A 27,867-nucleotide genomic window follows, 5' to 3' on the forward strand; every position below is an offset into this window, starting at 1 on the left:
ACAAGAGAGCATAATGTCTGCTGTAGGCACGGTAGCTCTAAGTGTAATAAATATTTAAATACACCTGACAAGATTAAGGAAGGCCTGGATGAAACAACACGTCTCGAACACGTTGCCCAGCTCACAACACAGGCAAGACTGGCACTCCTACCATTTCTCTTTGCCTGTCAGTCTTATGCTCAGGCCAGGAGCTCTCAGATGATGGAGCACAGCATTTGGTTGTGGCAATTCCTGTAGAGCATCTGGCTCGCCACCTCTCTCATCTGTGCATCTGCAACATCTCCTGCCACCCTCTCTTGCCTGAGCAAGAGCCCTAATCTATACATAGTAGAGCTATAGGGAGAGGCTGGCCACTGAGGTAGGCTAGGAGACATCAGCTGGGGACACGGTTTGGAGCAGTAAAATTGGAAGACAGGAGAGACAAAAGGCAAGAGGTTAAGATTATCTTGTAAACGGAGAGTGCACAGAAGAAACAGGAGGGAGCCAGAAAGTCTGGGGGCTGGAAAAAAGTAGTTTGCAGGAACGGGTAAGGCTCTTGCGATAGCAGCAAGGCAGTTTTGCTGGTCTCATCTCCTCTTCTGGCTCAAGCTAATTGCAGGCCCCATCTCCTCTTCTTGCTTAGGCTCTTGTATTACTCAAGAGAAAACACAGTGTCTCACAACGCTGTTTTTTTTTCAGATGGGGAGGCACAGGGAACTGAAGCCCCTCTCTGAGGCACTCACATCAGCTGCGGCAGGAATGTCTGTAGGAAAAGGGCACAGCAAGGCAGTGTAGGAGGATGAGGGGTGGGCAGAGAAGCAACAATGGGGAGTTTGTACATGCAGAGAGCAAAGGCGAGTGGAGAGCAAAAACAACAAAGAAGCTTAGGAAACAGGGAAGAACTTTATCACAGTAAGATTTGTTACAAGCCATGAACAGGTCCCATGTCAGTGACTGCCATTGCTGCCAGAAGGAGGTAGTCAAAGCCAAGAGACACACATGATTGTGAAGAGAAAAGAAGCTGTCTCCTAAACTATTTCCCTGTTGTAACAAAGTCTGCTGGAACAGCATCACTCTTCTGGTCCAGGAGTACGTTATTTGCTTTACAAGATCAGAAAAGATGAGGTCTAACTGGAGCATAACTCTGTGTACCGTCTGGCATGGGTAACCAATAACCATTTGCCCCAGCACAGAGAAAGACCAGTGAACAGGGCTGGCGAGGCTCTGCTGGGGAATGCCACTGTGTTATACCAGCTGGGAAGTTGACTGAAGGCCTTTCAAGAATACGTACCTTTTTTCCCCCTGACATGAAGCTAACCGTATATTTTTGTAAGCCCGTGTATGACTTTTCGCACTCTCCCAGGGCCCTCATTTTTCACTCCAGCTGACAGCGCATGGCTCTGCTTTGTGCAGAGCGCAGCTCACTGAGTCAGCAAGGTCTCTCTTTCCTCCCTGCATTTTATAAAATGAGGATTTCCAAAGGTCTAAGCTAAAAAGGGCAAGAAAAATTCTGATAGTAGGCTGCCAAAACATAAGACAGACGCTGCTATGGAAAGAGGAGGAAGGTTGAACTGAGTGTGATGGAACTAATGTTCCTTGGTATCTGTTTCTCTTTCACATAGGTTGTCATTAATCTTAAGCATTCCTGACGTTTTGCTGAGAGTGGGAAGAATAAACAGAGTGGGAAATTGTTCCTATTCATTAAAAGAAAAAAACCCAGCTCTGTTCCAGTCTTCCCTTCTTAAACAACTCTGCCTGCGTGACTCTGCTTCTCAAAGCAGCTTGTCCAAGCACATGCCAAAAATGGGGTCACCCCAATTTTCACAGCAGTGGGAGGTAATGCACCTCTTTTCAGCAGTCTCCCAGGCAGCTAGAAAAGAATGATGCATGCTTCAGCAGAACAAAGACTGTAAAAGGTGGGACTGGAAAATATGATCCTTCAAGAGGAAAATACAAGCAGTGGCTTTTATCCAGCAGAAGAGATATCCACCAGAGTCCTGCTAGGAAACTGCTCTTCATTCCCTGGCCATAGTCATGGGAGAGGGTTGGAATGAAAAAACTTATTATCCCACTGAGCATCCATTGGATGCAGCGTCCGCTGCCATATCACCACGGGCTGGCTCTGGGCCTGCAGGGCCATTGCATCATGTGCTGTCCTTCCTACCATGGCCTCAGACCAGAAGGCGCATGGCTATCCAAGCAGAGCACCAAACACCCAATGACAAACCTTTCCTTCTCTCTGGAGCATTTAAAATCCAAAGCTTATCAAAAGGGCATCTTCTCCTTCCTAGAAAGGCTCTGGTCTGTGTCCTTGTGGAGGAACAGGCTTAAAACTCACAAACTGATGGCTGTGTGGGGCTGCAATTAGTAGAGTTCAAGCACTCTGAACTGGTGGTGTTGCTGGAGATGACAGCTAAATGAACAAATCCTACCAAGAGCACACTCCTGAGAGGTCAAAATGAAGTCTGTTTCATTTCTAATAGAGCAGAGAAAGGATCTGTTGCGAAGCTCAGGATAGCCTGATCCACCGCAGTCCTAAACACGGGGTAAACATTCACAGGGGCTTTCCTACTGCTCCAAAGTCAGGGCAGCAAAGCACACAGGTGGCTGAACAAGCCCTTAAACATCTCACTAGAGGTGTGACATGAAAAAGCACATGATGTGCTGAGCTTATCCCCAGTTCCATCTGCATGTCTCCAGCTTGTTCTGTGGGTCCTTCAACACAAGCATCCTCTCACACCCGGGGGCAAATGGCCAAGGAAACCCAAAGAGAACAATGCCTGGTCGGGATGGAAGCCAGCAAGTGGAGAGAGCTCACCACCTGCCACTGCTTGCTTAGCAGCCTCCGTGCCGGGGAACCCCGCCAGCATGTGTTGAAGACACTTGGCCATGCTGGAGCTGTAGGCACCATCTTTGCCTCCCACTTTGCTTGCCAGTCAGTTATTTGCTTTTTCAGCTAATAGGATATCTAGCGCTTGCACTGAGAAAAGCCCAGGGTCTCTCCCAAGGGATACTGGCTTATGATGGGACACCTAGCTCCAGCAAGACCCTTGTAACGGCCTGCTAGAAGGTCCATGTCTGAATTGTCTTGCCCTGCCTTTCCTACCACTGAGTCCACCAGTGACTGAACCAGAGATCTGTAGGGTCCACTTTTTCCCCCAAAGAATTAAAGACACAATATCTTGTGCAAATTGCTATTGGTAAAAGTGACAGAAGCTCGTCACTGTGCCTAAATCTTCTTATTCTGGGATCTCTCTCTTCTCCTTTTTTAAGCATATTCAGGCTTGCAGTTTAAGCAAGAATTAAGAGGCAGAGACTGTGAGAGAAAAATACAACTCCCACCTGCTGCTCCTTACATGCATCCCACATGGATGCGTGCATCAGGATGGGGCCAATTGCTTCAGGATTACTCACCTGAACAGGGACCTGCACGAGAGAGCCCAATTTAGCTTGGGCTGTCAAGTAAATTTGGTGCTTGATATGATGTGATTCATAGATGCTGGATTGAGCTTGAATCACGCCCCTTCCTGAGGCTTTTGTACACCTGGACGTTCTTTAATTCCCCTGACTGTTCACATCCAAACAAACCACAGAGAGTGAAATACAGACAGGGGCTTGGGCCAGAAGAATAAGCACACATGGGAAAGAGACCATGTGTCAGGAATTCTCCAGTCTGATGCTGGCAGGGAAAGGCAGACACTAATGTCCCCCCAACCTTGCTTGGCCACAGCAGAAAAGATGGGGGGAAACCAGCCCATCTTCACAACCCCATGCACTCCCTGCTGCACCCCATTGAGGCTGGCAGGACGGCAGGGAGAGCTGGGAAAGGTGGGAGGATGGAGGTGGTTCCCTGGCTGTGATCCCAGCAGATAAGACGGGAGAGAAAGAGTCACTGCCGAGCAGGGTGCATGCCAGTGGGTAATAAGCCATCTGTGTCAGGCACACATAACCTGAGCTGCCCCAGCGTGTACCTGGTCCCCATCCGACAGGGAAGGTGGTGCTCGCTGCCAGCCCTCAGGTCCGGCCCCAGCAGGAGTCACAGGAAAAGGTGCTGCAGATGTGTTCCCACATCCCTCCTTTCTGCCCAAACCTGAAGGCAAAGGAGCTGCCGGAGGGATAGCAAGATAGCTCTTTATTCTGTGATGCCTCAGACAAGCTCCCTGCTGAGCTTGGTAGGCATCAGCAGGCAAGGAGCCAAAGTACCTGTGCCCGCTGCGAGCATGGGAATGGGCTGTGGGAAGCCCTGGGCTGACCTGTGCTCTGCCAGACATTGCTCTATTGCAGCATCTTCTGGAGTAGGGGTTCTAATATTTGTTTGTACTCTGAACCACTCCAAGTACTGTGCAAAAATCTGACTTGCTGAACACCTGCATCTGCAAACGTTGCACATTAGTGGTGCCAGTGGAGGATGAGCTGAGAAAAGGGTTGGTGTTGGCTTTTAGGTTGCTGCAGGAAGGAGCTGGCGACCATCAGCAAGGTGTACAGGTTGCAGCTGTGTGCAGCAGGGTTTCCTTTTGCAGAGGGAATCACAGCAAAATGAATGCAGCAACTGAGGGAAAAGGTAGCTCTGTGCACCTGGGGTATCAGCCCTCCCCAGAGTTATAAAAAACCTAGAAGACAGGGCAATGAAAGGAGCAAAAGGACACCTAGCCCTCCTGTTTAGCAAAGGACTGGAGAAGCAAGACCAAATGGTGCTGGAGCAATATCTCATTTTCTTCAGAATCAGGGTTAGCAGAGGTCTCCCCTTCGAAAAGGAACAGGGCAGAGAAATGGATCTTTGTCTCTTTAAGATGAGATGAACTGCCACTCTTAGTCATATATCTTTACTGCACCCTAGGGTTATAAAAACATACATCTTCATTTGGAAAGTCTTTTATTACATCTATAAACATCAGATTGCAGCTGACTGTTCCCTGGATGAGAATGTCCTAGTGCTCCAAGTGAGTTTTGACAGGGGGAGGGAGTGAAAGTAAGAGGGTTTTTTTTACTGGAACGGTGTTTATAGGGAACTTGTCAGTCTCTGGCGTGCTGCAGCCACTGTCAGAGAGCGGAGCAGCATTGAAGTGAGAGGACACTGGTTTCTGTGCTTGTTTTCACTGTCAGACTCAGGTACCACCCCAGGTGCTGCATACGGTAAGCTTTCCTTCTGTCTTAAATAGGACACAGCATTTGCTTTGTTACAGCACATGGGTTTTGTGAGAAAACTGAAAATGGGTCTCTGTGAAAAGAACTGATCTCTTCAGTTGCTTTGCTGACCACTCCGCTGGGAGCTGGATCTCAGCGAAAGGACAAAAACAAGAGAGGGAATTAGATCAGAGACTTTCAGAGCACTGAGTGCTTGCTCCAGTTTAGAGCTACAGGGATAACAGACAAACTGTTCTGACCAGCAAAGTGAATGCTCTTGACGAGTATTTCTGACATCTTGGATGCCTGAGGAGCTGCAAATCCTTTCAACAGGTACCAAGAGCTATTATTTAGAAATAGGTTGTAAATGCTGGGTTGCATTTCTTTCTGATGTGTTTTGCCTGGGTTTGCACTCATGAGACATTGTACTCCTTACACAAGTGCAAAAAGAAATTCCATCAGGGTATTTCTACCTAGGATGTATAAATGTATTTCTATGTAGGGTATAAATGGGTGTTCCGTAATCTGCAGTGTGTATATGACAGCATGCAATGTTTCTGCTCCTTCAGCATGAGAAACTAGGAGTACATCCACATTGCAGGCATGAAAACAACTGCAGCATAGTGCAGTTTGAACTAGCTAGTGGGAAAAGTGGGAGCAATCTTAAAAGAGCAGCTCACAGCTCTGCAATGATAATTTATGCTTTGCCTTGTCCACATGGTGAATACAGTGTGGACAGACTGAGATGGGAAACTTTGCTATCATACTTCTTCTTTGTTCCTGAAATGTACTAGGGTCTTTCTTTAAGGACTTGTTTGCTTTTTCCTCTATGAACGACAGCAGTTCCGTGATGGTCTTGGGAAGGGGCTGGGGCTTCACCAGGCTGACTTTCCCAAGTGCTGGCGTAAGGAGCAGCAGGCGGGGAGCCACTGGTGCGAGCACTCCCAGTGCGGCCACTGCCACAGCTGCTCAGGCAGCGATGGGATCCGGGCAGGATCCCTGCAGCGACACTGTCCAAGTTATGTTCTCAGGGAAAAGGGAAACTTGTGTCCTGCTGTGTCCATCCCACGAACCAGGAAGTGCGGACCTCGTTCTGCTAGAACAGTCACTTCGGCATCTTCATGCCTGAAGCTTCTGCATAGCAGTACGATCCTTACGAATTTGCACCAAAAGTACTGTCTCCAGGATAATGTCCAAGTGTAAATCTGAAAGGCAAGCTGGCATTTATTGTGTTCACAAGTTGTTGCTTTATTCAACAGTTGTTGCTAATGTTGTAGAGGCAGTTCTTGTGAGCCAGACCTTTCAAAAGCAGATGGTGATTTTGGGTGTCCCACCCAAGACATGCAAAAAGGGTCTCATTTCTAGAGAGTGATGCCTTAAAACAAGCCACCTCTCAGAGACCCAGCACCCTCCAAAACACTTCTGATAAACCTTGACTGCAATCTGCAGGCATAGGAAGGCATGAGATGAGGAATCATTCCCAACTGCTGTCACTTGTTCAAAGGACCAGAACAACATTTTGGCTAAATGCCTCACAGTCAGAGCTGGAAGTCTGGGGATGCCACTCTGCAGGGAGGTTGAGGATGTCTTCTTTCCTTTGTCATTTTCTGTCATGTCTCCCTCCTATTTTTATCAGAGAAAGAAGAATTGTTCCAGAATTTATTGGGACAGATTGCTGAGCAGTTCTCGAGGTAAGAAGCTGAACGTTATTGCTGATTTAAAATGTTTTTTCTTTTATCAGCCTGAAGTGAAATTTTCACAGGAGGCAGAGGGGCATTTAAGACCTCTTTCAAATTCCACTCATCCTGCCAAATTTAGGCCTGGTACACACGTTATTTCCTGCTGTCAGCAATACAGTAGCTTAAACCAAAAGCAGTTTTGGCAATTACCTGTGATCTTAAAAAGAGATCAAGTAATAAATATAAATGTTATTACTGTGGTCCTGCCCTTTTAGGAAGCAAAAGAAATTCTTTGTTGAACAGTCAAACCATCTGATTTGTTTGTTTTGCCCTATCTCACTCAAATGTTTCTCTCCTCCGAGAGGATTTCTCAACATCTGTAGAGCTGCTTATTTTATTCCAGCTGGTTTCCATAAGGTGGATCAATCCCACCACAGCTCTGCAAATCCCCAGCGTAGCTCCGAAGGAGGAGGGCTTCAGAGTGTGCAGAGACCAAAATGCTGCTGTTTGTTAGGCAAAGCATTATCAATTTAAATTTGCTTCCCTGGGGGGTACAATAACAAGTCACTGCTGAGAGAGGGGTTGGTGAAGTGTCATAGAGCCGCAGTACATTCCCAGGGCCAGCGCCATGGCAAAATCAGTTCTTGTTAATTTTTATGGGGGAAAAAAAAAGTATTTTCAGACAAAATTTTAGCATTTCCATGGAAAATTCTCCATTCCTTACAGCAAGCGTGGCCGAAAAGATCAATCCTCTGAAAAATATAGGCATTTCTAGCAAAAATCCTTTCTACCAAGGGTAGGTACAGCACTAAATGTATAACATTAATATATGAGGGTTTTCTTTTCAGGGTTTTTAAAATCAATGAGCTGAAAACGGAAGTAGCTAATCACTTGGCAATGCTGGAGAAAAAGGTTGAATGTGAGTGTCCCTTTATTCATATCACAGTGGGAATCGGTGCTTCAGAACCCCCCCCCACCTTGCTGCTCTTGTTGTACCCCCTCTCTGCCCCGCTCCTCACAGCCCCTCCGCTTTCTCCAATGGCTCATAACTTGTTTGGCCTTGGCCCTCAAAGGCTGGAGGCCAGGCTGGGGTGAGATGTGGGGAAGGTGAGAGCCCATGCTGGCACCTACCAGGGGATGAGGACAGGGAGGAATGCCTGGTACTGCAGGAATCCGGAGTGCCTCCTGGCCTCCCCTATGAGGGGCCATTTAGCCCTCCACCAAGCTTTGGGACCAGGGAAACATCCTCCAACTACCCCATGGCAGAGGGTCTCCAACACCCAATTCCCTGTCTGCTACTTCCAAGTCCCCTTGCCTCCCCTCACATATCCCCTCCATGCCCCATATCCACATCACCTCCTCTGTACCCGGCACTGACCCTCCCATGCCTCTGCATAGGAAGTCCCTGAACACCCTGCCTCATTAACACGCTTGGGACCTAGTACTCACTGCTGCATCTTGTAATTAATTACAGGGGGTAACACAGCTACCTTCCTTCTGCTTTAAGTCAGATACTTGCACACATGTATCTGACAAGGTCAAACATGTCTTGCAGAGAGATTTCTCCTTGCAGAATCATGGAATCACAAAATGGTTTGGTCTGAAGGGACCTTAAAGCTCATCCAGTTCCAACCTCCTGCTGAAGGCAGGGACAGTTTCTACTAGACCAGGTTGCTCAAAGCCCTGTCCAACCTGGCCTTGAACACTGCCAGGGATGGGGCAGCAACAACTTCTTTGGGCAACCTGTTCCAGTGCCTCACCAATCTTATAATAAGGAATTTCTTCCTAATATCTAAACCTACACTTGTCTTGTGGTTCATCTTGTTGTTTTGTGAGGCAGTGATTTCTGGGCTGCAAGCATGGGGGTTTATCTTTCCCTGACAATATTGCCTGCAGACTACTAGGCAGCATCAATTTCCTCATTTGTTCAGTGTGTTACATGTAACACAACGATATTTTGTTACTGTGCACAATGAAGTTTAATTCATCAGGCCAAAGAGCTCCTTTTCTGGGTTTTGGGACTTCCTCCCCTGCTCCTCCCGTCATTCAGCATCTGACTTGTTGATTTTCAGTATATTATTCAGAACACATGTCAAGGAAAAGCAGGGGAGAGGTATGAATAAGAGGCATGGCACCATCAGCCAGCACTGCCTTGACATCAAAGGCCGCATCCTTGCTGATACACAGCACTTAAGTCAGGAGCAGGCAGTTTTCCCTGGTACTACAGCTGCAGAAAGCACTTTTCTCACTAGAGGTGGCTGGGGAAAAAAAAAGGTTCTGGTTCATGGAAGAAATTCTTTTCTTGAAACTTCCCCTGACCAGAAGCTACCTTGACCCTGCAGCTGCTCAGTGAGACTGATGCCTTTGTCAGCAGGGAGAGGGAAATATGTCCTTATTCAAAGAGCAGCTGCAGGGGAACCTCTTCCTGAGGCCACCCTCGCTGTAGGCTCCAGTGGGGTGGGAGCCCTACCTGCAACATGCCTACCCCAGCACAGACCTCTGCAAGATTGGGTTGTAATTCCTCCCTGTTGCACAGCTGCTGGTTTTCCTAAAGCTCCACTGATTTATTCTTTTGTCCAAAAGAAAAAAATAAATACAGGAAAAAATGAGAGAAATTAGCTCACTCACTGCATTTTCTGTGAAACTTCCAACCAACTCCTGTCCTTAGGGCTAAGTGCCATGGACTAAGACAAATGAGGCAAGCGTTCCTGTGGGACTTCCTATCCCCCAGGCAAGCAACTATCCCAGCCACTGTCCCCACTGGGATCCCTGGCTGCACCCTGCACACAGGCTGCCTTTCAACGTCGGCAGCCAGCAGCAGTGGAGGGAGATAACAGAGATTTGCACGCTGCTGCCGGTGGGGAGGAGTTGTGTGCTTGCACTCTCCAGCATTTCACTGATGTTGAGGGAAGGCATCCTACCCAGCACTGGGGTGCCATGCAGGTGAACTGAATTCTCTGGTCCCCAGACAAGGCTTCTTTCCGTAAGTGGGTCTCTCCACTGATGGAAATAGCAGCTGATGTAGCAATCTGCTGCCATTCTGCCTGAGTGCTCCGCAATCCCATCTCCGGCAGCCTCAGCCTGTGGGAAGGAGCTCCCTGGGTTGCCTGTCTACAAGTGCACCCATCTGCTCAAAATTGGACTTCCAGGATCTGTGACAGAGCCAGATCTGCAACATTTCAAAATAATTCCAGGCTTTCATACTTAAAAAGCAGAACTGTGAGAGAAAGGGAGTGTCCAACCTCCCTGCTCGAGCTGGGCTCCCTGAGGTTGCTGTAAGAGCCATGTTCCAGTGCTGGATTCAGCCCAAGGATTTCTTTGGACAGCACAGGGTTTTTTCAGAGGTATTTTTTGCTGCAGAATAACATAATGGGCCCTTAATCAGTGCACATGACAAGGCCATTCATCATTTGTGAGCCAAATAGGAAAAGAATTGTGCTTTTGTTTTGCCTTTTCTCCTACCTCCTTTGGAGAACCCTTTTCTACCACTTTCACATGTGATCTCCAGGATTTCTTCCCCAGTGGGGATGTGTGTGTGGGGATAAGAGCTCATGACAAAACTACATCTGCACCTCACATAAAATGTTCTCAGCTTCCTTCCCATTACTGTCTAGAGACCATATCATAGAGACATGTTTTCAAGAAGCCGAACCTTTTAACCGATTTTTAAATCCCATCTCAAGCTTGTGACTTCCCCTTGGAAAACGCACACAGGGCACGCACTAAGAATGCTTTACTCTGCTCCAGTGTTTGCGTAGCAGCCCACACATGAATAAGGAAGCCGGCAAAAGCCCTTGACAATTTGTAAGCATCTCACATCTGCCTTAAGAAAATAGTTATGTAAATTCTCTTCTCCCCCTGGAGAGGTTTTGGAAGAAAACCGAAGAGACGCAATACGAAAAAATGCTCAGGGCTGCCATTTTGCACCACAGCTCCTCTTCCGTCTGCAGTTGCCTGCCCTACTACCCTCAGTCTGATAACTTTGCTTTGCTCCCATTGTTTCAAATGAGCACCAGCCTGGCATATGGGCTATCCATGAACTTCTCCCAGCTTAATGCACCGGGATGGTACATAGCAGCCCAGTCCTGCAAGTCAGCTGCAGCTGACCATCAGCAGTTGAACGGAGCACCCCAAAAAGTGCAGCCAGATACCCAGAATGAAGATACTGATTAAGCAGGAAAACATCCTGCCCATATCATCACACTGTAATCGTCCAAAAAATTGCTTGTTAACAATGCTAAACAAAAAAAACCAAACAGTAATCTGGAAATTGGATTTTTAAGTGGAGGATATCCCTGTAATCAAGCATAAATAAAACCCCTTTCCCTTTCCTTTCCTTAATAACTCGCATTTTGGACTTGTTCATATACTTCTCTGTTTTTCCTCTTTCCCATTTCTAATAGCAATCTTTGTTGTTACTAGCATAAGGAAAATGAAGCTGAGGTCTCTGCTTATCTACAGAGTTGTACCCTCCGAGGCAGTTTTTATCACTTACATGGTACCCTCCAGATAAATGTGATTTTGAGTATTACTTTTTAAGAAGGTTATTGAATACTGATTGTACAATTGCACATTCCCTGGAGCTCCCTGAACCACAGCTTGTCCAAGCAAACAATAAGTAAACAAATGAGCTGTGAAATGATTGCATATGAATGACATGTACTTAATAAATGGTGCCGTATTATGTCCTTGAGCACACTGATAGTTAAATGAGAGAGAAAGAAAAGGGAGAATATTCTCATACTTGCACTGTGTTAGGCTCTCACAGCTATGTGAAGTGCATTGCTGCATAAACAGGCAATCAAACTTTTTGCCTTGTGGCTCTCATAATTGCACACAGAAAGGAAACATAGGATTTTTTTATGCTACATGCAGAAATAGCCTTTGATTACACAATTGATTAGCAAAAAGAAGTGACAGATCTTCAATACCTAAAAAAAAAAAAAACAGTTAAATCAATCATTAGAGCAAAACTTTTCAACATTTTTCTTTTTCTCCCACATTCTCACTTTGGTGTTTCTGTATCTAGCAGCGCCTTTCAGAGCTCCTTAACGCTCTGCGTGAACTTTCAAATTAAAACCTTTTATCTTAATGGGAATTCTAATCCTACTGGGACGTGTTTGCCTAGCTGCGCTCATCATCCCATCACTGGAGGGGATATTTTTTGCTCAGGATTTCCTTTGATTCGTGTTCTACAGCAGAGAAGTGAAGGCACCGGGACAGCTGACTGCTGCTAGCAGTGGTAGAAAAGCTGAGACGCAATAGCTACTCTGTGAATTAAAATACTGTAGCTATTATCTGAAATTGGCAGTGGAGAATTCCTATGGGTTTTCAAGATACATCGGTCTGACAGCACCTGCACATGTGAGAACCGAGGCAGGCTGTATAGAGCTTGCTGGCTCACTGGATAACCCCGTCTCAAAGCCCTTTGAAATTTTGCACAATTGTGAAACGAGATCCTTCGACTTTCGCCATGGTAACACCCCTGTTGTTTTCCTTTGTTGACAGTGGAAGGCCTGAAAGTAGTGGAGATCGAGAAATGCAAGAGCGACATTAAAAAAATGAGGGAGGAAATGGCAGCTAGAAGCAGCAGGTAAGTTCTGCTTTGGACCTAACCAAAGAAATAAGCATCTGGTTTCAAACCTTTATGCAGTGTTTCCACAGGATTGAGTTACCTTCTGGGCTTAGAAGTGCAGAGGCAAGGAACCCAATAACCATTACGGACAGTGGCTTTAATTTAACGTTTGAAGATCTATAGCCATCCATCAGTTAAAACAGCTCAGGCTATGGGAATAGACAAAAAGGTCTTTCAGCAGAGAGTTATTTTTCACTATACAGAAAGAATGGGAATTCTTTATCCAGATTTACTGGGAGACAGATAATGGGAAAAGAACTTTCGTATAGTGTGGAGTTCAGTTGGGAACCAGCTAACACTCAAATCAGCTCCAACATATTCTGGGAAAATATCAAATAAGTAACAGCTCTTCTAATTTTATGATCTCAGGCTACTATAAAACATCCATTTCAAATTCAACCAGAAGCTGGGAATTTACTCTCTAGTTCAAGGGCTTACTGCGATTATGAAGCTTGGTTTTGCTGTAATTAAAACAACAGCAGAAAAGATTGCATTTTGTAGGGCACGCAGCCTCGGCTGGAAAGTCTGCCCCCTGTGTCACTGAAATATGCCATTAGGACAAACAAATCATCACTGAGAGATGATGAATACTTCTGGAAAGGTTGCTGAAGAGGGATATATTGTGTTGCTCAAAGTGTGGGTGAAGGGTTTTTTTCTCAGCAAATGTAACTATGCTATCTTGACAGCCTCTCTCGTTTTCTTCATTCAGGGTCAAATTCTCTGACCTTTAATCAAAGCTATTTCCTACTGAGGGCAATAGGAGATTTGCTAAAAGAATTAGGCTTTATAATCACTCACTTTCATAAACTCTGCTACCCAGATATGTCAGAAGGCACAGTGTTAATACATTCCTATTAGGTCTGAGGCCAAATTCAGCTGTCATTCTAGTATAAATGCAGAGTAAAAGTATTAACCTCATATCTGCTCCAGATTTATACCAGTGGGATGGATTGCAGTTTGCCCTGTGACTTGCATCATTTCTTGTTCAGGTGTGTAAGGAAATCTCATTAGAAAAATCAGAGTTCAATTTGGCAGCAAATAGGAAAGCATGTACGCTGATTTGTGCTGGGAGTGATGTGAATAACGTGTGCTCATGCATGTGTCTCTACTTTTCCTCAACTGTTACAGGGAGCTGGGAGAGCAGCTACTTACAAGCATAGTGACACACAGGCAGATAGGGAATTAAAACCAAAATAGAAGCTATGGCAACTTCATGTTTGCCCAGTTGCTACCACACACATCAGGAAGTATGAAAGTGTCCCAGCAACAGCCATGACTCATTCCTGTCCCAGATCTTGTCACCTTACAATCTATATTTTGTAGTATAAACAGCAACCTGCTAACAAGAACAGGAATGGGGCATGCCATGTCTGCCCAGTGCAGTTAACTCCAGCTGAGGTGTGTAGTCTTCAGCAAGAACTGTAGTGAGATATTACAGCTGCCAACAGCCAGACACCAGCATCGACCATGGTGCTGGAAAGCTGTTGCAAAAATGGGTGCAGTGCTCAGCAGCTGATACCTAAGCTTGCTTGCTCTTAGCTCACACTGCATAGCTGCTTTCACTGAACCCGTACCCTAACTTACTCTGCTCAGCATCCCTTTGTGCCCTATCAATATGGCAGCTACCTGTCACAGCACTTCTTGGTTGCCTTGAGCTGGGTCTTCCTCTTCCCAGCTGCACAAAACGTCCTTCTCCTTGCACAAAATTCTGTCTATTATTATTTGTAGCTTAAGGGCTTGGGTCTCAAAGCAGTTAGATGTGGCTAGCTTCAGTGTGGCTGTGTATGTGGCTAGTACGTATGTAGCTAGGTTCAACCAGAGATGGCTATGAGTCACTTCTTGTTGTAAGACTGGGAAGAGAATGGTCCTTGGTAGGTGGTCATTAAAAGGGACCCCACTGGGAGATGCTGAGGAATGAGCTGTGGTTCCCTATTCCCAAGCAACCATGGATCTGCATAACGACACCGCAACGACAGTGACCCCAGCCTAGGGATGCTTCACCCCAGAGCGACTGAACAATCTCTCTCCCATGGGCATGAGATACATGCTGTGGGGGAAAAACAAGGCATCCTAGCGTATGTGGCAATGTATTTGCACCTACTTAGGCTTGTCATCCCTTGTGCTATGCCATTTGCTAGATAATGTGTTACAGTTGCAATTAGGGATCACATCTAAATTTAGTTAATGTACAAAAGTATGTTTGAGTGCGTATATTCCTTCAATAATATCACAGCAGACACAGCTGTACGCTTGTATGTTTGCATATTCTTACATTTGCTCTTACATTACCAAATGACAGAGTAGGAGTGAACAGCTAGATTTATAATTAGTCATGCACAGTGAATTGTGCATCTGTCTTCTTCAGAAGAGCAAAAGACCCCCACTTGCATCCCCTCATATTGCTTTTTTGTTTGCTAGTCTGCTTTTTGCTCTCGCCACTGGCAGATGCTACCAACAATATAATATCATTTAAAATCATGATCATTTGCAGATACAGTTTTACATTTGTAAAGCTCTGATGCACCCTGGCTCTGGTGCGTTCCCCAGTGTGGTAGCATGGAGTCATAATACATACTGGGATGCCATACTACAGCCGGGAACTAAAGATAATTGACTGACCTTCAGCTAATTTTGGCAGCCAGCTCCAATTAGGGCAAGGATTGCCCACATCTCACTATTTTTATCCAACTAATACCCCTCACAGTGGAATTTTGAGGAAACAGCTTTAGAAATTATTAAGACAGCTTTTCATCAACTGAGAATCACCTCAAACAGGGCTCCCCAAATCTCCTCAAAAGCTGGTTGAAGCCAGCTGACCACCATGAACTGTAGGATGACATAACTTTCACAGGATTCAGACAACACCACAAGAGTGTTAGAAGACATCAATGTTAAGAGCAGAAAAGAGACCCAGACCAACTCCCAACAGAGAAGAGAAGCACTAGAAAGAGATTCAATATACAATATGTGAAATAATTTTTAAAGGATCAAATAAAGTTAATGGAATGCTTTGGTTGGCTCTTTTGGGGGTTTTCTTTTAACTTCAATTGGTAGGAGGCTTGAGAAATGAGAAAGAATAATCTAGGGATAAATGCAAAATACAAGCAGATCAACCTGACATGAAAGTTCTTAAAATCCACATGACCAACTACATGGGAAATGTGTGTTGAGTTAAAGTATCATGATTGACACCTGTGTGACACCACAGAGCTCTATGTTTTATTGTGGCCCCCATGGCTGTAAGGAAAAAAACTGCTTTCACACTGCAATGCAGCAACCTAGATGTTCTGCAAAGGCTGTAAGGCTGGTGTGCACCTCCCACCATCTTGGTCCTCTGCTCAGAGGGGATAGAATCATGTTTGGGTTGGAAGGGACCTTCAAAGGTCATCTAGTCCAACCTCCTGCAATGAGCAGGGACATCTTCAACTAGATCAGCATCAGCTTGGCTCTTCCGCGTGCAGAGGAAGGACAAGCAGATAACTGTCAGGGGGTGCTGGTGTTAAAAAACAGGCAAGTGTTAATCACCTGTAACTGCTGGCAATGGCTCCCTTCCTCCAGGACCTGGGAGCCAAGCAGGTTGTATCTGCCGAGCCCGCACCTCACTGCTGTTGTCCCACCTGAAGAGCAGCAGGGAAGATGGTCAAGCCATCAAAATGGATGCTCTTACTCAAGCTTTTATGAGGCCTAGAGCTGGGCTGAAATAAACCTTGGGCTTGGTGTGTGCCTACGCTAGTAAATAAGCATAGGTATGCCAGTGTCCATGTTCAGTGTGGCCCCTGGCAGGGCTCTGCCGTCCTCAGACACCTATGCCTGTCACAGACAGCAAGCTGCTTGCTGAAAGTGACTTGGTTTAAATAGAAATTATGGGGTATTCACATGCCTGAATAGAGGAGCTCCTCACTTGAATTCAAATAGACTGAGAAGCTCCAACAAGTTGCACAAGGGCAGAAAATCCTAAAGAGGATCACACTTTTAAAGCATTTGAGCAACACCACATTAGAAAGAGAGAGTCTGGGGAGCAGGGTAATTCTCCAAGCAACGCCTACTGAGAGACCAGAGTATTTCCAGCATTTTTTGGGGCACTGTGGTTCTGTTTGCACAATGTTAAGAGTTGCATATTTAATTTCAGGACGAATTGTCCCTGCAAGTACAGCTTTTTGGATGAAAACAAGAGACCGACTCCCCGGCGGGATGTACCATCCTATCCAAAGGTACCACACAATGCTTTTCCTTCCCATAATCCTATCGCAAGCTTGCTATCCTGACAACTGCTGGTTTACAATGCATGACTTTACTAGCCATCTACATCCTAGCTATTCTAAATCCAAAGCCTGATCCAAAATCCCTGGGAGCCAATGGAAAAAAGGTGTCATGTGCCTGTGGTGACTTAAAGTTGGATCCTCAGTAGTCTTTAATATTTGAAAGCTCATTAGTGTTTGAAATGTTAATGAACATTTTGCATTCATCAACGTTTAAAGCTCTTTGGTCTAGTTACATTTGTTTATTCTCCATGCTCAGAGCAAACAATCAAAAACAGCCTACAATGTTGTACTCTAATTGAAAATAGTGCTGTTGCCTGTTTTCTCCTAATGGATTATTTTTTAATTTAAAAAGTAATTTATGGAGATGCTTCACCTAGGGAAACAAAGAGAAAATGTGACATTGGATTCTCTCCAGAATGATTCATTGTCCCTGTGAAAATGAGATAATGTATTTACTACAGAAAACAACAATGCTTGAAGAAAAATGTCTACTGGGCAAGTACAAGCAGAAATCCACAGTGATGAATGAGGCTGAAACCATGAAGCGCACAGCATCTTTGGTCCTAGCACCATCAGTCTTTGCCCATGGGAATTATGCAAAGCTTTCAGGCTATGTCTGCTCAGCACCCACCTCACACCTTGACAATACACCAGCTCACATGTGCAAATCAGAGCTTCTGCGTGGTCATTCACTTGCACACATCAAAGATGGCTCAGCCACTCTGAAGTTCACATGGTCCTGTGTGATGCAGGTGTATGATATGGACATGCATCCTTGCATATTTGCCTTCAGAGACTTACAGACCAATGAATTTTAAGTTCTCCTGTTTATTCAGCAACACACATTTGTTATCAAATAACAAATCCGTGCTGCCAATTCACAATCACAATTTTCTTGCAGAACATCATATTCAATGTACATTACATGTGTGAATGCAAAATCAATTGCTTTCTCAAGAAGGAAATTAATCTTTGGTGTTATTCTATCTTGGATTAAGTATCAGCAGTTTGATGGCTCAGAAAATTTCATTTACCTGCTCAGTACAGTAAGCCCAGACTAATTAGAGACAGCCACGGTAAATGGGCCAAGTGAAGCTACAGGATTTTTGTGGCCCAGAAAGACTCTGATGAATGGAGTCTAGAAAAGATGAATAGGTAGAGTCATGTTCTTTTAGCTCCCCACATTCCTTTTTTCCATTTTGTACACAAATCATAACTGGATGATGAGCTTGGGTTTGTTCTAAGCCTCCGAGCATAATGATAAAAAATCACTGGAATCTTGCAGGCTGACAACCAATTTGAAAATGTGGGCGTTCTTGGAAAAAATACTCAAAATGAGAGTATAAATCATCTGCAAGTAAATATATCATACCCACCAGCTAATTTAACACTGTGAATTGTAGACACTTCACACCATCCAGACATAGCTGGCTGCATCGAATGTTGCTGATGCTCTGCAGGCAGCAAAGCCGGTGCAGCCAGGGACAGGTCTGAGCCTTGTGCCCTTTATATCCCTGTGCTGGTTTTACCCATAACCCCATCCATAACACTTCCACTCTCCCTCCATTTCTCCTAGATTCTCCACCTCTCTGCTCCACAAGGATCTCCACCTATCAGCTAGCTGCTTCGGGACTTCCTGCCTGCTAGGCATGGGTATCCTGGCCTGACCACAAGCAGCTAGTGGGGAGGGTGAGGAGGGTTGGGCAGGCAGAGTGAGAGATCAGTTGCTTTCTCCTTGGGAAATATAGCTAAACCCCTCATGAGTAGAACCTTGGGAGTGCCAAGGACACGCCAATAGCAGGTCCCATGCCAGGGTGGGGGATCCTTATGCCAACTGTCTTTTTCTCTGCAGTACATGCTGTCCCAGGAGACCATTGAAGCACTTCGGAAGCCAACCTTTGACGTATGGCTGTGGGAGCCCAATGAGGTAAGGATGCTGTGTTAGCTGGGCTAGCATTCTTTCTGAGAGCCAACAAAGACAGAAGAGCCCTTTGAGATGGTCTGTGGGATTTTTCCCCTTTTCTTCCCCAGTACTTTTTCTTAACAGATGCCCGATAGACTATGCTGATTATCATACACTGACTCCTCTCTGTATTTTCTTTAATCTTTTCCTAGTAATGTCCCACAACAACTGGTGCACTGTCATTACTGCCACATGAGTTGTCTCGTGCCATTTTATGTGAACAAATCAATCCCTAGCAAAGTGTATGCTCACGCACATCATCAACAACTCTGCTCAAATCAATAAAGCAGCATGCTGCTGTATGAAGCCAAACAGAGGTTCATGCATTGATTCACACCCTTTTAGGTGAGGGGTTTTCCTGCTGTGTATTCTGAAGAGGTTGCAGAGCTGCATGCACAGCCTATTTGTATTTTCTTGTTGCTTAATTGTCTTATTTTTGTTCTTGTTATTAGTATTATTCATTGCTTGTCACTTGTATTGCAGAAGGTTCTGAAAGGACCGTGTGTAAAACTCTGTGGAAACATGAATGAGAAGGATGTTTCTGTAATGGCCAGCTTATAATTTAATATAAAACTAGATTGAGCAAATATAAGCAAATCTCACTTAGGAAAAATATAAGGGAGGGCAGGACTAAAGTGGGGGTTTAGTGTTGTGTTTTTTCCCAAGGGAAGGATTGAGTAGCTCTAGCAGCACCCCAGCAGCAATCACTTTAATTACCTTCTCAATCAGATGTTGTGCACATAAGGATCATTCTGGCTCAGCACCTGTAGGTCAACACAACAATTGAAAATACCCATACTGTACACAGGAACAAGATATTTTCTTCAGGATGTTTCATCTGGCTTTAACAGAAGGCCTCTCTGGTGGCTTTAGGGCCATCTCCCATTTGCAGAGACACGCAGTACTTCCCTTGTGCAGTCCATGCCAAGCTAAGGCTGGTCCTCTGCAGTTACTGCTCCCTCTCCAGTCCCTTTTCTCTGTACCACGGCCATACAACTGCTCAGGCAAAATGGCTTGGCCCCAGCTTTTTAATGCCTGTCAGGTCTTTACAGCAAGAGAGAATTACGACCTGCCAGGTGGACTGTAACACTGTGGGCTCATTGTTTCTCTGACTATTAAGAAAGAATAGCGAGAGACAAAAAACATTATCCATGGATTCTTGTGTGCTGAGGCATATTATTTTACCACAGTAACTCATTTGGAATCTTAGGAAATGCTATATGGTGGCATGAAAAGGATTAACACGAGAATGCAGAGATTAGACATGCCCTGAAAGGAGAGATGCTCAGAAATAAGGTACCACACAACCTCTAGTGAGTTGAGCATCACATGGGTTTATTTTATCCTTTTAGCTCTGATTTATGTTTACAGATAATATTTCAATTTTGCCAATGCTTGTTTGGCAATGAACATTTGCTCACATGTTCAGTGGAGGGCAGGCAGGTTATAAACCTTAGCCTTCTGTAAGCAAATTAATAATGTACTCTGCAGCATCTCAGTAAACAGAACTATGCAGCAAGCTTGTGTTCACTTTATCAAATGCCCACTCATTTAAGCCTTAGAAGAGTCCAATGTTCAAGCTTTGCTGTTGACCAAGAAAGCTAAAAATGAAAACTGAGACTCTCACGTGCTCAGGGGCAGGAGCTTTGGGACTACAGTCACCTGGCCACTCACCTATAGCTCTCTTGGCAAAACAGCTGAGGGGAGATAGGTTTTTCTGAGAGTAATTCAGCCCTTCTGGATCCAGTTTGTTGTCTCAGGAAGTCTTTTCTGAAACTATTGCCAAACATATATTCTACCTCAGGGACTAGGTACAGGACATGATGGTCTACAGCAAAATGCTACCCATGCAATGTGAGCACCATTCAGCTCATGACATTGTCCATGAAGTCTTGCAGGAAAGTCTCTTTCTTCCTGTTCAGATGACTCAAAACCAGCCTCTTTTTTACTGCATGAACTATGTATATTCCCTGGATAAACATAAAATTTCATTAGATGAAATCATTTTTCTGGAGAGTTTTGAAGAGCCTGAATAATAGAAACCCAGCTAGAAATGTCTCCAAGGCCATATTTGTGACATTATACTCATCATGTTAAAACTCATCAGTCTACAGTCTAAGAACTGCATCAAATAATCTAATGGCTACATTTCATTCCCTGCAGATTTTGCCTTCAGAAATGGGAATGCAGATACATAAACTCCTGGACTCCTGTTCATTTCAGTCTGGTGGCAGCTGTTAAGTGCCCATACACATCAGATGAACAATACCTTTCTTTCCCACTATTTTCAAATCCAGAAGATTAACTGGGATTGGTAGCAATATATTATCTGCACCCTCCTTCCTACTGCGGAGCAGATGCTGTCTCAAAAGAACAGCCTGCCTTTGCAGTTCAGCTGTTGGGATTCATAGCTACAGTTTACAGGAGTGGATGGTCACAAACCTGCTGCAACTTTGTAGGGTTATATTGATAGACCTTTTGTTAAACAAGAAATACGAGTTAAGATAATGGTGTTAGAAACTCACAAGAAGTCATAAAGGAAGAAGATATTGACACGTATCTAGAATAAAAGGGGTTTTCAAGAATCTTACTTTCTGCTGCCATTTTCCATGCAGCTAGAGCCTGGTCCATTTCTATACAGCCAGGGCCTTTGGAGTCAGTGGGAAAACTCCCATGTTTTCAACAAGCATTAGACCATATCCCAGCTGAATTAGAAAAATGGCAATACTTTTTTTGTGAGAAAGCATTGCTATGAAATGAATGAATCACAATTACTAAGGAGAGCTGGTGTGACTCAAAGACCCCCACAAAGCCTATGAAGTCAACAGCAATCTGTCTACTTCAAAAAGCTTTCGGAACCTCTCTATCTTCCCTCTTGCACTGTCTTTAATCACACAATCTTTGAACATCTTCCTTTCATCTTAACAAGAGGGCTTTGCAATTATTCGATGCTTGCAAGGAGAAAATTCACTTTGCAATGTATCAGAAAGCAAAGTGATATTTACCAAGCCAATAACCTATCTGTTCCTGGCTGCAGATGCTGAGTTGCTTGGAACACATGTACCATGATCTTGGATTGGTAAAAGACTTCAATATCAATCCTATTACGTTAAAGAGGTGGTTGGTAAGTATTTAAAATTACTCATATTTGAAAATTTTTAAAATAAAAAAATTGATTAAGGTCATGGAATTAACTGGACTCACCTGAGGAATACCACTGAAAGCAGTCAATCTACACAAATTCTTAAAACTTAAGTACTTCAGCAAATGTTTGCAGTCTAATGGTCCCAGATGATATTTTTTTAATTGTTTTGCATTTGCTGAGATTTCTATTATTGAGAGCAGCTGATTTCTGGTGAATGCTCTTGGTACCTACTGTAAATGGAGACATGACAAGCATTTTCAGATATGGCCAACAAAGCCAGTATGTGCAATAATTATTAGATGTACTACATGGTGAGTAAAGGAGCAAGTCAGGAGGGAAAAGGAATTTCTGGGAAGCCAAATAACTTTCTTTGCTTTAGTCTTTAATGTTGAGAATGTTGCAGAGATGCAAGACATGATAATGTTAAGATCATACAAAACTAAGATGTCTAAAGAAGAAACACTGACCTAAAAACCATTAAGTTTTCAGGTCCAAGGCAGGGCATGAGAAAGCATTTACTGAAAAGCTGAAGAATATATTGGCTTTCTTAGAAAAACCTGCCACATTCCTAGAGAACTGTAGAACAGTAAATATTTTACCCATTGTTTAAAAAGGATCTAGGTACAGCCTGAGGAATTATAGTTAGTAAAAATTACATCTTTACTTGCCAAATTGATTATTACAGTAATCAAAAACTTCATGATGTGAAATTCATTATACAGCTGTTTCATACAATTCCTGTGGCAAAGACTCATATCTCATTAATCTCTTCTAATTACCTGAAGAATACACATAGAATAGTGGAAAGCATTTTACATGGTGGCTATAGACTTCCAGAAGGGCCTGAACAAATTCCACAAATTCAGAAACTATTTAGCAAACACAAAGCAAACTCCAAATTCATCATACCATGAAGTACAGCAAAAGCAGAAAGCACCTGGGCACGAGCTTACACAGGACAGTGACTGTCACTGCTTGGTGTGCTGCTGTACAATGAAGCTAAGAAGGTATAAGGCTGATCAGAGAATGGAAGGAGGGATAAAATGGACATGTGCTACCATGTCACTATAGAGGCATAAGGCTTACCTGAAATTTATTTCTAGGCCTTTTTAGAAACTTAATATGACCACATTAAAGAAGATACAAAAAATGATCAAGACCTAGGAATTCTCTCTCGAAGAAGGCACATGAAAATAATAGATAGTAGTAGCCTGGGGAACATAAAGAAGGACTACAGAGCCCTGGGAGAGGTGGTTAGGGGCTCTGGAGCTCAGGTGGTCTTTTCATCAATTCTCCAGGATAAAGAGGAGGACCTTAAAAAGGCTAGGAGGACTGGCTAGGTTAATAACTGGTTAAAAGGGTGGTGTCATAGTCAGGGGTTTGGGTGTCTTGAACACGGGACCCAAGTTTGTAGGCCAGGTCTACTGGAGGCTGGGGGAGCTGCTGCTAAAGGGAAAGAGCAGTTTTGTTAGGAGGCTTGCCAGGCTGGTCAAGGAGGCTTTAAACTAGATGTGTTGGGGGAGGGGGGCATCATTCCATCCCAATGCACCCAGTCAGTTACCAGAACCTATAATAAATGCTCAGAGCAATGTAGAGATACTCCATCCGCTCCCGCCAATGAGCCAGCTTCATTTGGAGCTCGGCTCAGGTGCCTCTATACAAATGCCCGTAGCATGGGGAACAAACAAGAGGAATTAGAGATGTGTGCACATCTACGGGGGTGTGATATAATAGGTATCACAGAAACATGGTGGGATGGCTCCTATGACTGGAGTGTTGGAATGGAAGGTTACAGGCTCTTCAGAAAAGACAGGCCTGGCAGGTGGGGAGGGGGAGTTGCCCTTTATGTTAGGGATAGGCTGGAGAGTATGGAACTCTGTCTGGGGACAGGTGAGCAGTCAACAGAGAGCTTCTGGGTCAGGGTTAAAGAGAACATAGCTATGGGAGACATTACTGTGGGGATCTGTTACAGACCGCCTGATCAAGGAGAACCTGCGGATGAAGCACTCCATAGACAGATAGGAAAAGAAGCCTCACACTCACAGGACCTTGTTCTCATGGGTGACTTCAACCACCCTGACATCTGTTGGAAGGACGGTACGGCCCGGCACAAGCAATCCAGGAGGTTCCTCGACTGTGTGGAAGACAACTTCCTTCTGCAAGTAATAGAGGAGCTGACAAGGAGAGGTGCCATGCTTGACCTCATGCTCACCAACAGGGAAGGGCTCGTTGGAAATGTGATGCTCCAGGGCGGCCTTGGATGCAGCGATCACAAGATGGTCGAATTTGAGATTCTCAGGACAGTGAGAAGAGCGTGCAGCAAGCTCACTGCCCTGGACTTCAAAAGAGCAGACTTTGGCCTCTTCAGGAACCTGCTTCGGAAGGTTCCATTGGATACAGCCCCAGAGGGCAGGGGGGCCCAAGACTGTTGGTTGATATTCAAGGATCACCTGCTGCAAGCACAGGAGTGTTGCATCCCAACTAGAAGGAAGTGCAGCAGGAGGGCCAGGAGACCTCCTTGGATGGATAAGGAGCTGCTGAGGAAAATTCAAATGAAAAAAGAGGTTTATAATAAGTGGAAGCAAGGACAGGTGGCCTGGGAAGAGTACAGGGATGTTGACTGGAAAGCAAGGGATCAGGTTAGGAAAGCTAAGGCTCAGTTAGAATTAAACTTGGCTAGGGATGTTAAGGATAACAGGAAGGGATTTTACAGGTACAGAGCAAATAAAAGACCAGGGACAACGTAGGTCCCCTCAGGAAGCTCTCAGGAGAATTGGCTACACAGGATTTGGAGAAGGCTGAGGTTCTGAATGACTTCTTTGCCTCAGTCTTCACTGCCAAAGGCTCTGACCAAATCACCCAAGTCTTAGAAGGCAGATGCAGGGACTGTGAGAATGAAGACCTTGGACCCACTGTAGGAGAGGATCTGGTTCGAGACCATCTTAAAAATCTGAAATGCACAAGTCCGTGGGTGCTGATGAGATCCATCCGCGGGTCCTGAAGGAGCTGGCAAATGAAGTTGTGAAGCCACTGGCCGTCATATTTGAGAAATCCTGGCAGTCAGGTGAAGTTCCCAATGACTGGAAAAAGGGAAATATAACCCCCATTTTCAAGAAGGGGAAAATGGATGACCCGGGGAATTACAGACCAGTCAGTCTCACCTCTGTGCCTGGCAAAATCTTGGAGCAGATTCTCCTGGAAGGCATGCTAATGCACATGAAAAACAACAAGGTGCTTGGTGACAGCCAGCATGGCTTCACTAAGGGGAAATCCTGCCTGACCAATTTGGTGGCCTTCTATGATGGGGCTACAGAACTGATGGACAGGGGTAGAGCAGTTGATGTCATCTACCTGGACTTGTGCAAAGCGTTCGACACTGTCCCGCACAACATCCTTGTCTCTAAATTGGAGAGACATCAATTTGATGGATGGACCACTCGGTGGATAAAGAACTGGCTGGATGGCCGCACACAAAGGGTTGTGGTCAATGGCTCAATGTCCGGCTGGAGACCAGTAATGAGTGGCGTCCCTCAGGGATTGGTGTTGGGACCGGTCTTGTTCAACATCTTCGTCGCTGACATGGACAGTGGGATTGAGTGAGCCCTCAGCAAGTTTGCCGGTGACACCAAGCTGTGTGGTTTAGTTGATACGCTGGAGGGAAGGAATGCCATCCAGAGGGACCTTGACACGCTTGTGAGGTGGGCTGATGCCAACCTCATGAAGCTTAACCATGCCAAGTGCAAGGTCCTACACCTGGGTCAGAGCAATCCCAGGCACAGCAACACGTTGGGCAGAGAAGAGATTCAGAGCAGCCCCGTGGAGAAGGACTTGGGGGTGGTGGTCGATGAGAAAATGAACATGAACTGGCTTCAGTGTGCGCTTGCAGCCCAGAAAGCCAACTGTATCCTGGGCTGCATCAAAAGGAGTGTGACCAGCAGGTCGAAGGAGGTGATCCTGCCCCTCTACTCTGCTCTTGTGAGACCTCACCTGGAGTATTGTGTGTAGTTCTGGTGTCCTCAACATAAAAAGGACATGGAACTGTTGGAACAAGTCCAGAGAAGGGCCACAAGGATGATCAAAGGGACTGGAGCACCTCCCATATGAAGACAGGCTGAGGAAGTTGGAGCTGTTCAGCCTGGAGAAGAGAAGGCTGCGTGGAGACCTCATAGCAGCCTTCCAGTATCTGAAGGGGGCCTATAGGGATGCTGTGAGAGGGACTCTTCATTAGGGACTGTAGTGACAGGACAAGGGGTAATGGGTTAAAACTTAAACAGGGGAAGTTTAGATTGGATATAAGGAGGAAATTCTTTCCTGTTATGGTGGTGAGGCACTGGAATGGGTTTCCCAGGGAGGTTGTGAATGCTCCATCCCTGGCAGTGTTCAAGACCAGGTTGGACGAGGCCTTGGGTGATATGGTTTAGTGTGAGGTGTCCCTGCCCATGGCAAGGGGGATGGAACTAGATGATCTAAAGGTCCTTTCCAACCCTAACCATTCTATGATTCTATGATTCTATGATTCTATGAAAAGCTCAGTATTGTTGACCTTAGAAAGCAGCTGAACAGAAGGGGTGGGATGAAACCTAATGCAAACAAGGCTAGCACAGAGTAGATTAAACAGAAAATTTCCTCCTCCTGTTTCACAGCCTGAAAACATGAGGAACAAGGTGATATGTCAACACACATCAACATGCCACCTACATGCACTACTGCAGGCAGCTTCCTGTTAGCTTGCATCTCCAAGTAATTGGTTACTACTAACATTTAAGACAGCCTTGTTCTGAACAAGGGGGCTTTATTATGTATTTTCTATGAAGGTAAGACAGGGTGAGATTTCTTTTCTTAAATGCTGACTTCACAGGAAAAGAAAAAAAGGTGATTAAAAAAAGCCTCAAGGACTCTACTTCAAACTATGATACTTCCCCAGGCACAGTATGGGCACCAGTTTGAACTTAAGCGGGTGAGAAAAAGCCACCTCATACATATGCTTGCTTTCTTGCTCCCACATCCACTGGCTACAGAAATCTTCCAGAAAGGAGAGGGACAGATGACTTATACAGCACAGTCACTCCAGTCCTTCAGTGCTCTGAGTCAGGAGTCCCCTGGGATGCTCTGGGCTCCACTGCTAGTTGTGTCCATTACATCCATGCAGTGTTGTACAGTGCCTGGCCATAACTATGGTCTCTACGCAGAGGCTGTGACATACTGCCCACCACCCGTGAGCCTGGCTGTCAACCATACTGTGCCATTAGTTTTTATTTTAAAATAATATAATGTATTCCTAAAGTCCTTGCTGCAGAATAATCTGAACAGCTTTGCAATGAAGCCCCCAAATACTGAATAAGTTTTGAAAACCCACAGTTCTCTTGACTTGATCCCAACTTTAGGGCTTCCTAGAAGTCAGGTCCTGGGTTGAAGGGTTTCATCCTGATGGGGCTTGAAGACTCTTTAAAGTAAATTCACTATTCAGGTGGAGAAGGGGACACAAATTCCACCCATATCATTAGTTCAGGCTCAGTAATTGAAGCGTGTGCATAAGGGCTCTCCAAGGGCTCTGGCATGTGCATAAGGATCCAGGCTATGGATGATTCAGCAGAAGGGGTCCAGCAGTGCTGCTGATGCTTGGATGTTTTGTGCAGGACAGGACACCAAAGGCTCTCCATTACATTGCAAGAATGACTGTGGCATGTGGCAACCCAGCTGTGCCAGCTTCACTCAGATAGCCCAGTTGACAGTAGTGAGGACACATGGAAAGACAAGCTTGAGCTTGCATTTTAATAACAGCATGTAGCCGGGATCTGTAGAAAGTTAAAATCTGTCCCATGTGCCTATATGGCTTAATCTCTCCCATGCTGCTTTAGCGTAGGAAATCCACACAGGTAAGCCAGAGAATGTGCATTCATAACTTCACTTTGCCAAGCAACACATCCCAAAGTACTACCTCTGAGCATTTGCAAATGAAATAACAACTACATTTCAGCCTTGAAGATTTCAAAGCTACAATCTGCATTCAGCAAGAGAGGGGAACAGGGATATACTTTGAGCTCTTTACACACCCAAAGACAACATTTAACCACTGCACA

General features: G+C 45.0%; 1 protein-coding gene across 5 annotated transcripts in view; it reads left to right on the forward strand.

The window, feature by feature from the left end:
* The window catches only part of PDE9A (phosphodiesterase 9A), a 52,776-nt gene that overhangs the window by 15,904 nt on the left and 9,005 nt on the right, over positions 1-27,867 (forward strand). For 2 of the 5 annotated variants that reach the window (XM_062602494.1, XM_062602493.1), the window contains exons 5-10: positions 6,740-6,794; positions 7,631-7,701; positions 12,291-12,375; positions 16,547-16,628; positions 18,532-18,606; positions 21,680-21,766. In XM_062602494.1, the coding sequence (XP_062458478.1) occupies positions 6,740-6,794; positions 7,631-7,701; positions 12,291-12,375; positions 16,547-16,628; positions 18,532-18,606; positions 21,680-21,766 (455 nt within the window). Of the gene's footprint in view, positions 1-4,003; positions 4,028-4,485; positions 5,113-6,739; positions 6,795-7,630; positions 7,702-12,290; positions 12,376-16,546; positions 16,629-18,531; positions 18,607-21,679; positions 21,767-27,867 lie in introns of those variants that run through there. The other 3 variants (XM_062602497.1, XM_062602495.1, XM_062602496.1) reach the window with 3 other exon arrangements.

This window comes from Pezoporus occidentalis, unplaced genomic scaffold (genome assembly GCF_034315485.1).
Source record: "Pezoporus occidentalis ecotype Australia unplaced genomic scaffold, CSIRO_AGI_Poc_V1 ctg77, whole genome shotgun sequence".
NCBI classification, from domain to species: domain Eukaryota; kingdom Metazoa; phylum Chordata; class Aves; order Psittaciformes; family Psittacidae; genus Pezoporus; species Pezoporus occidentalis.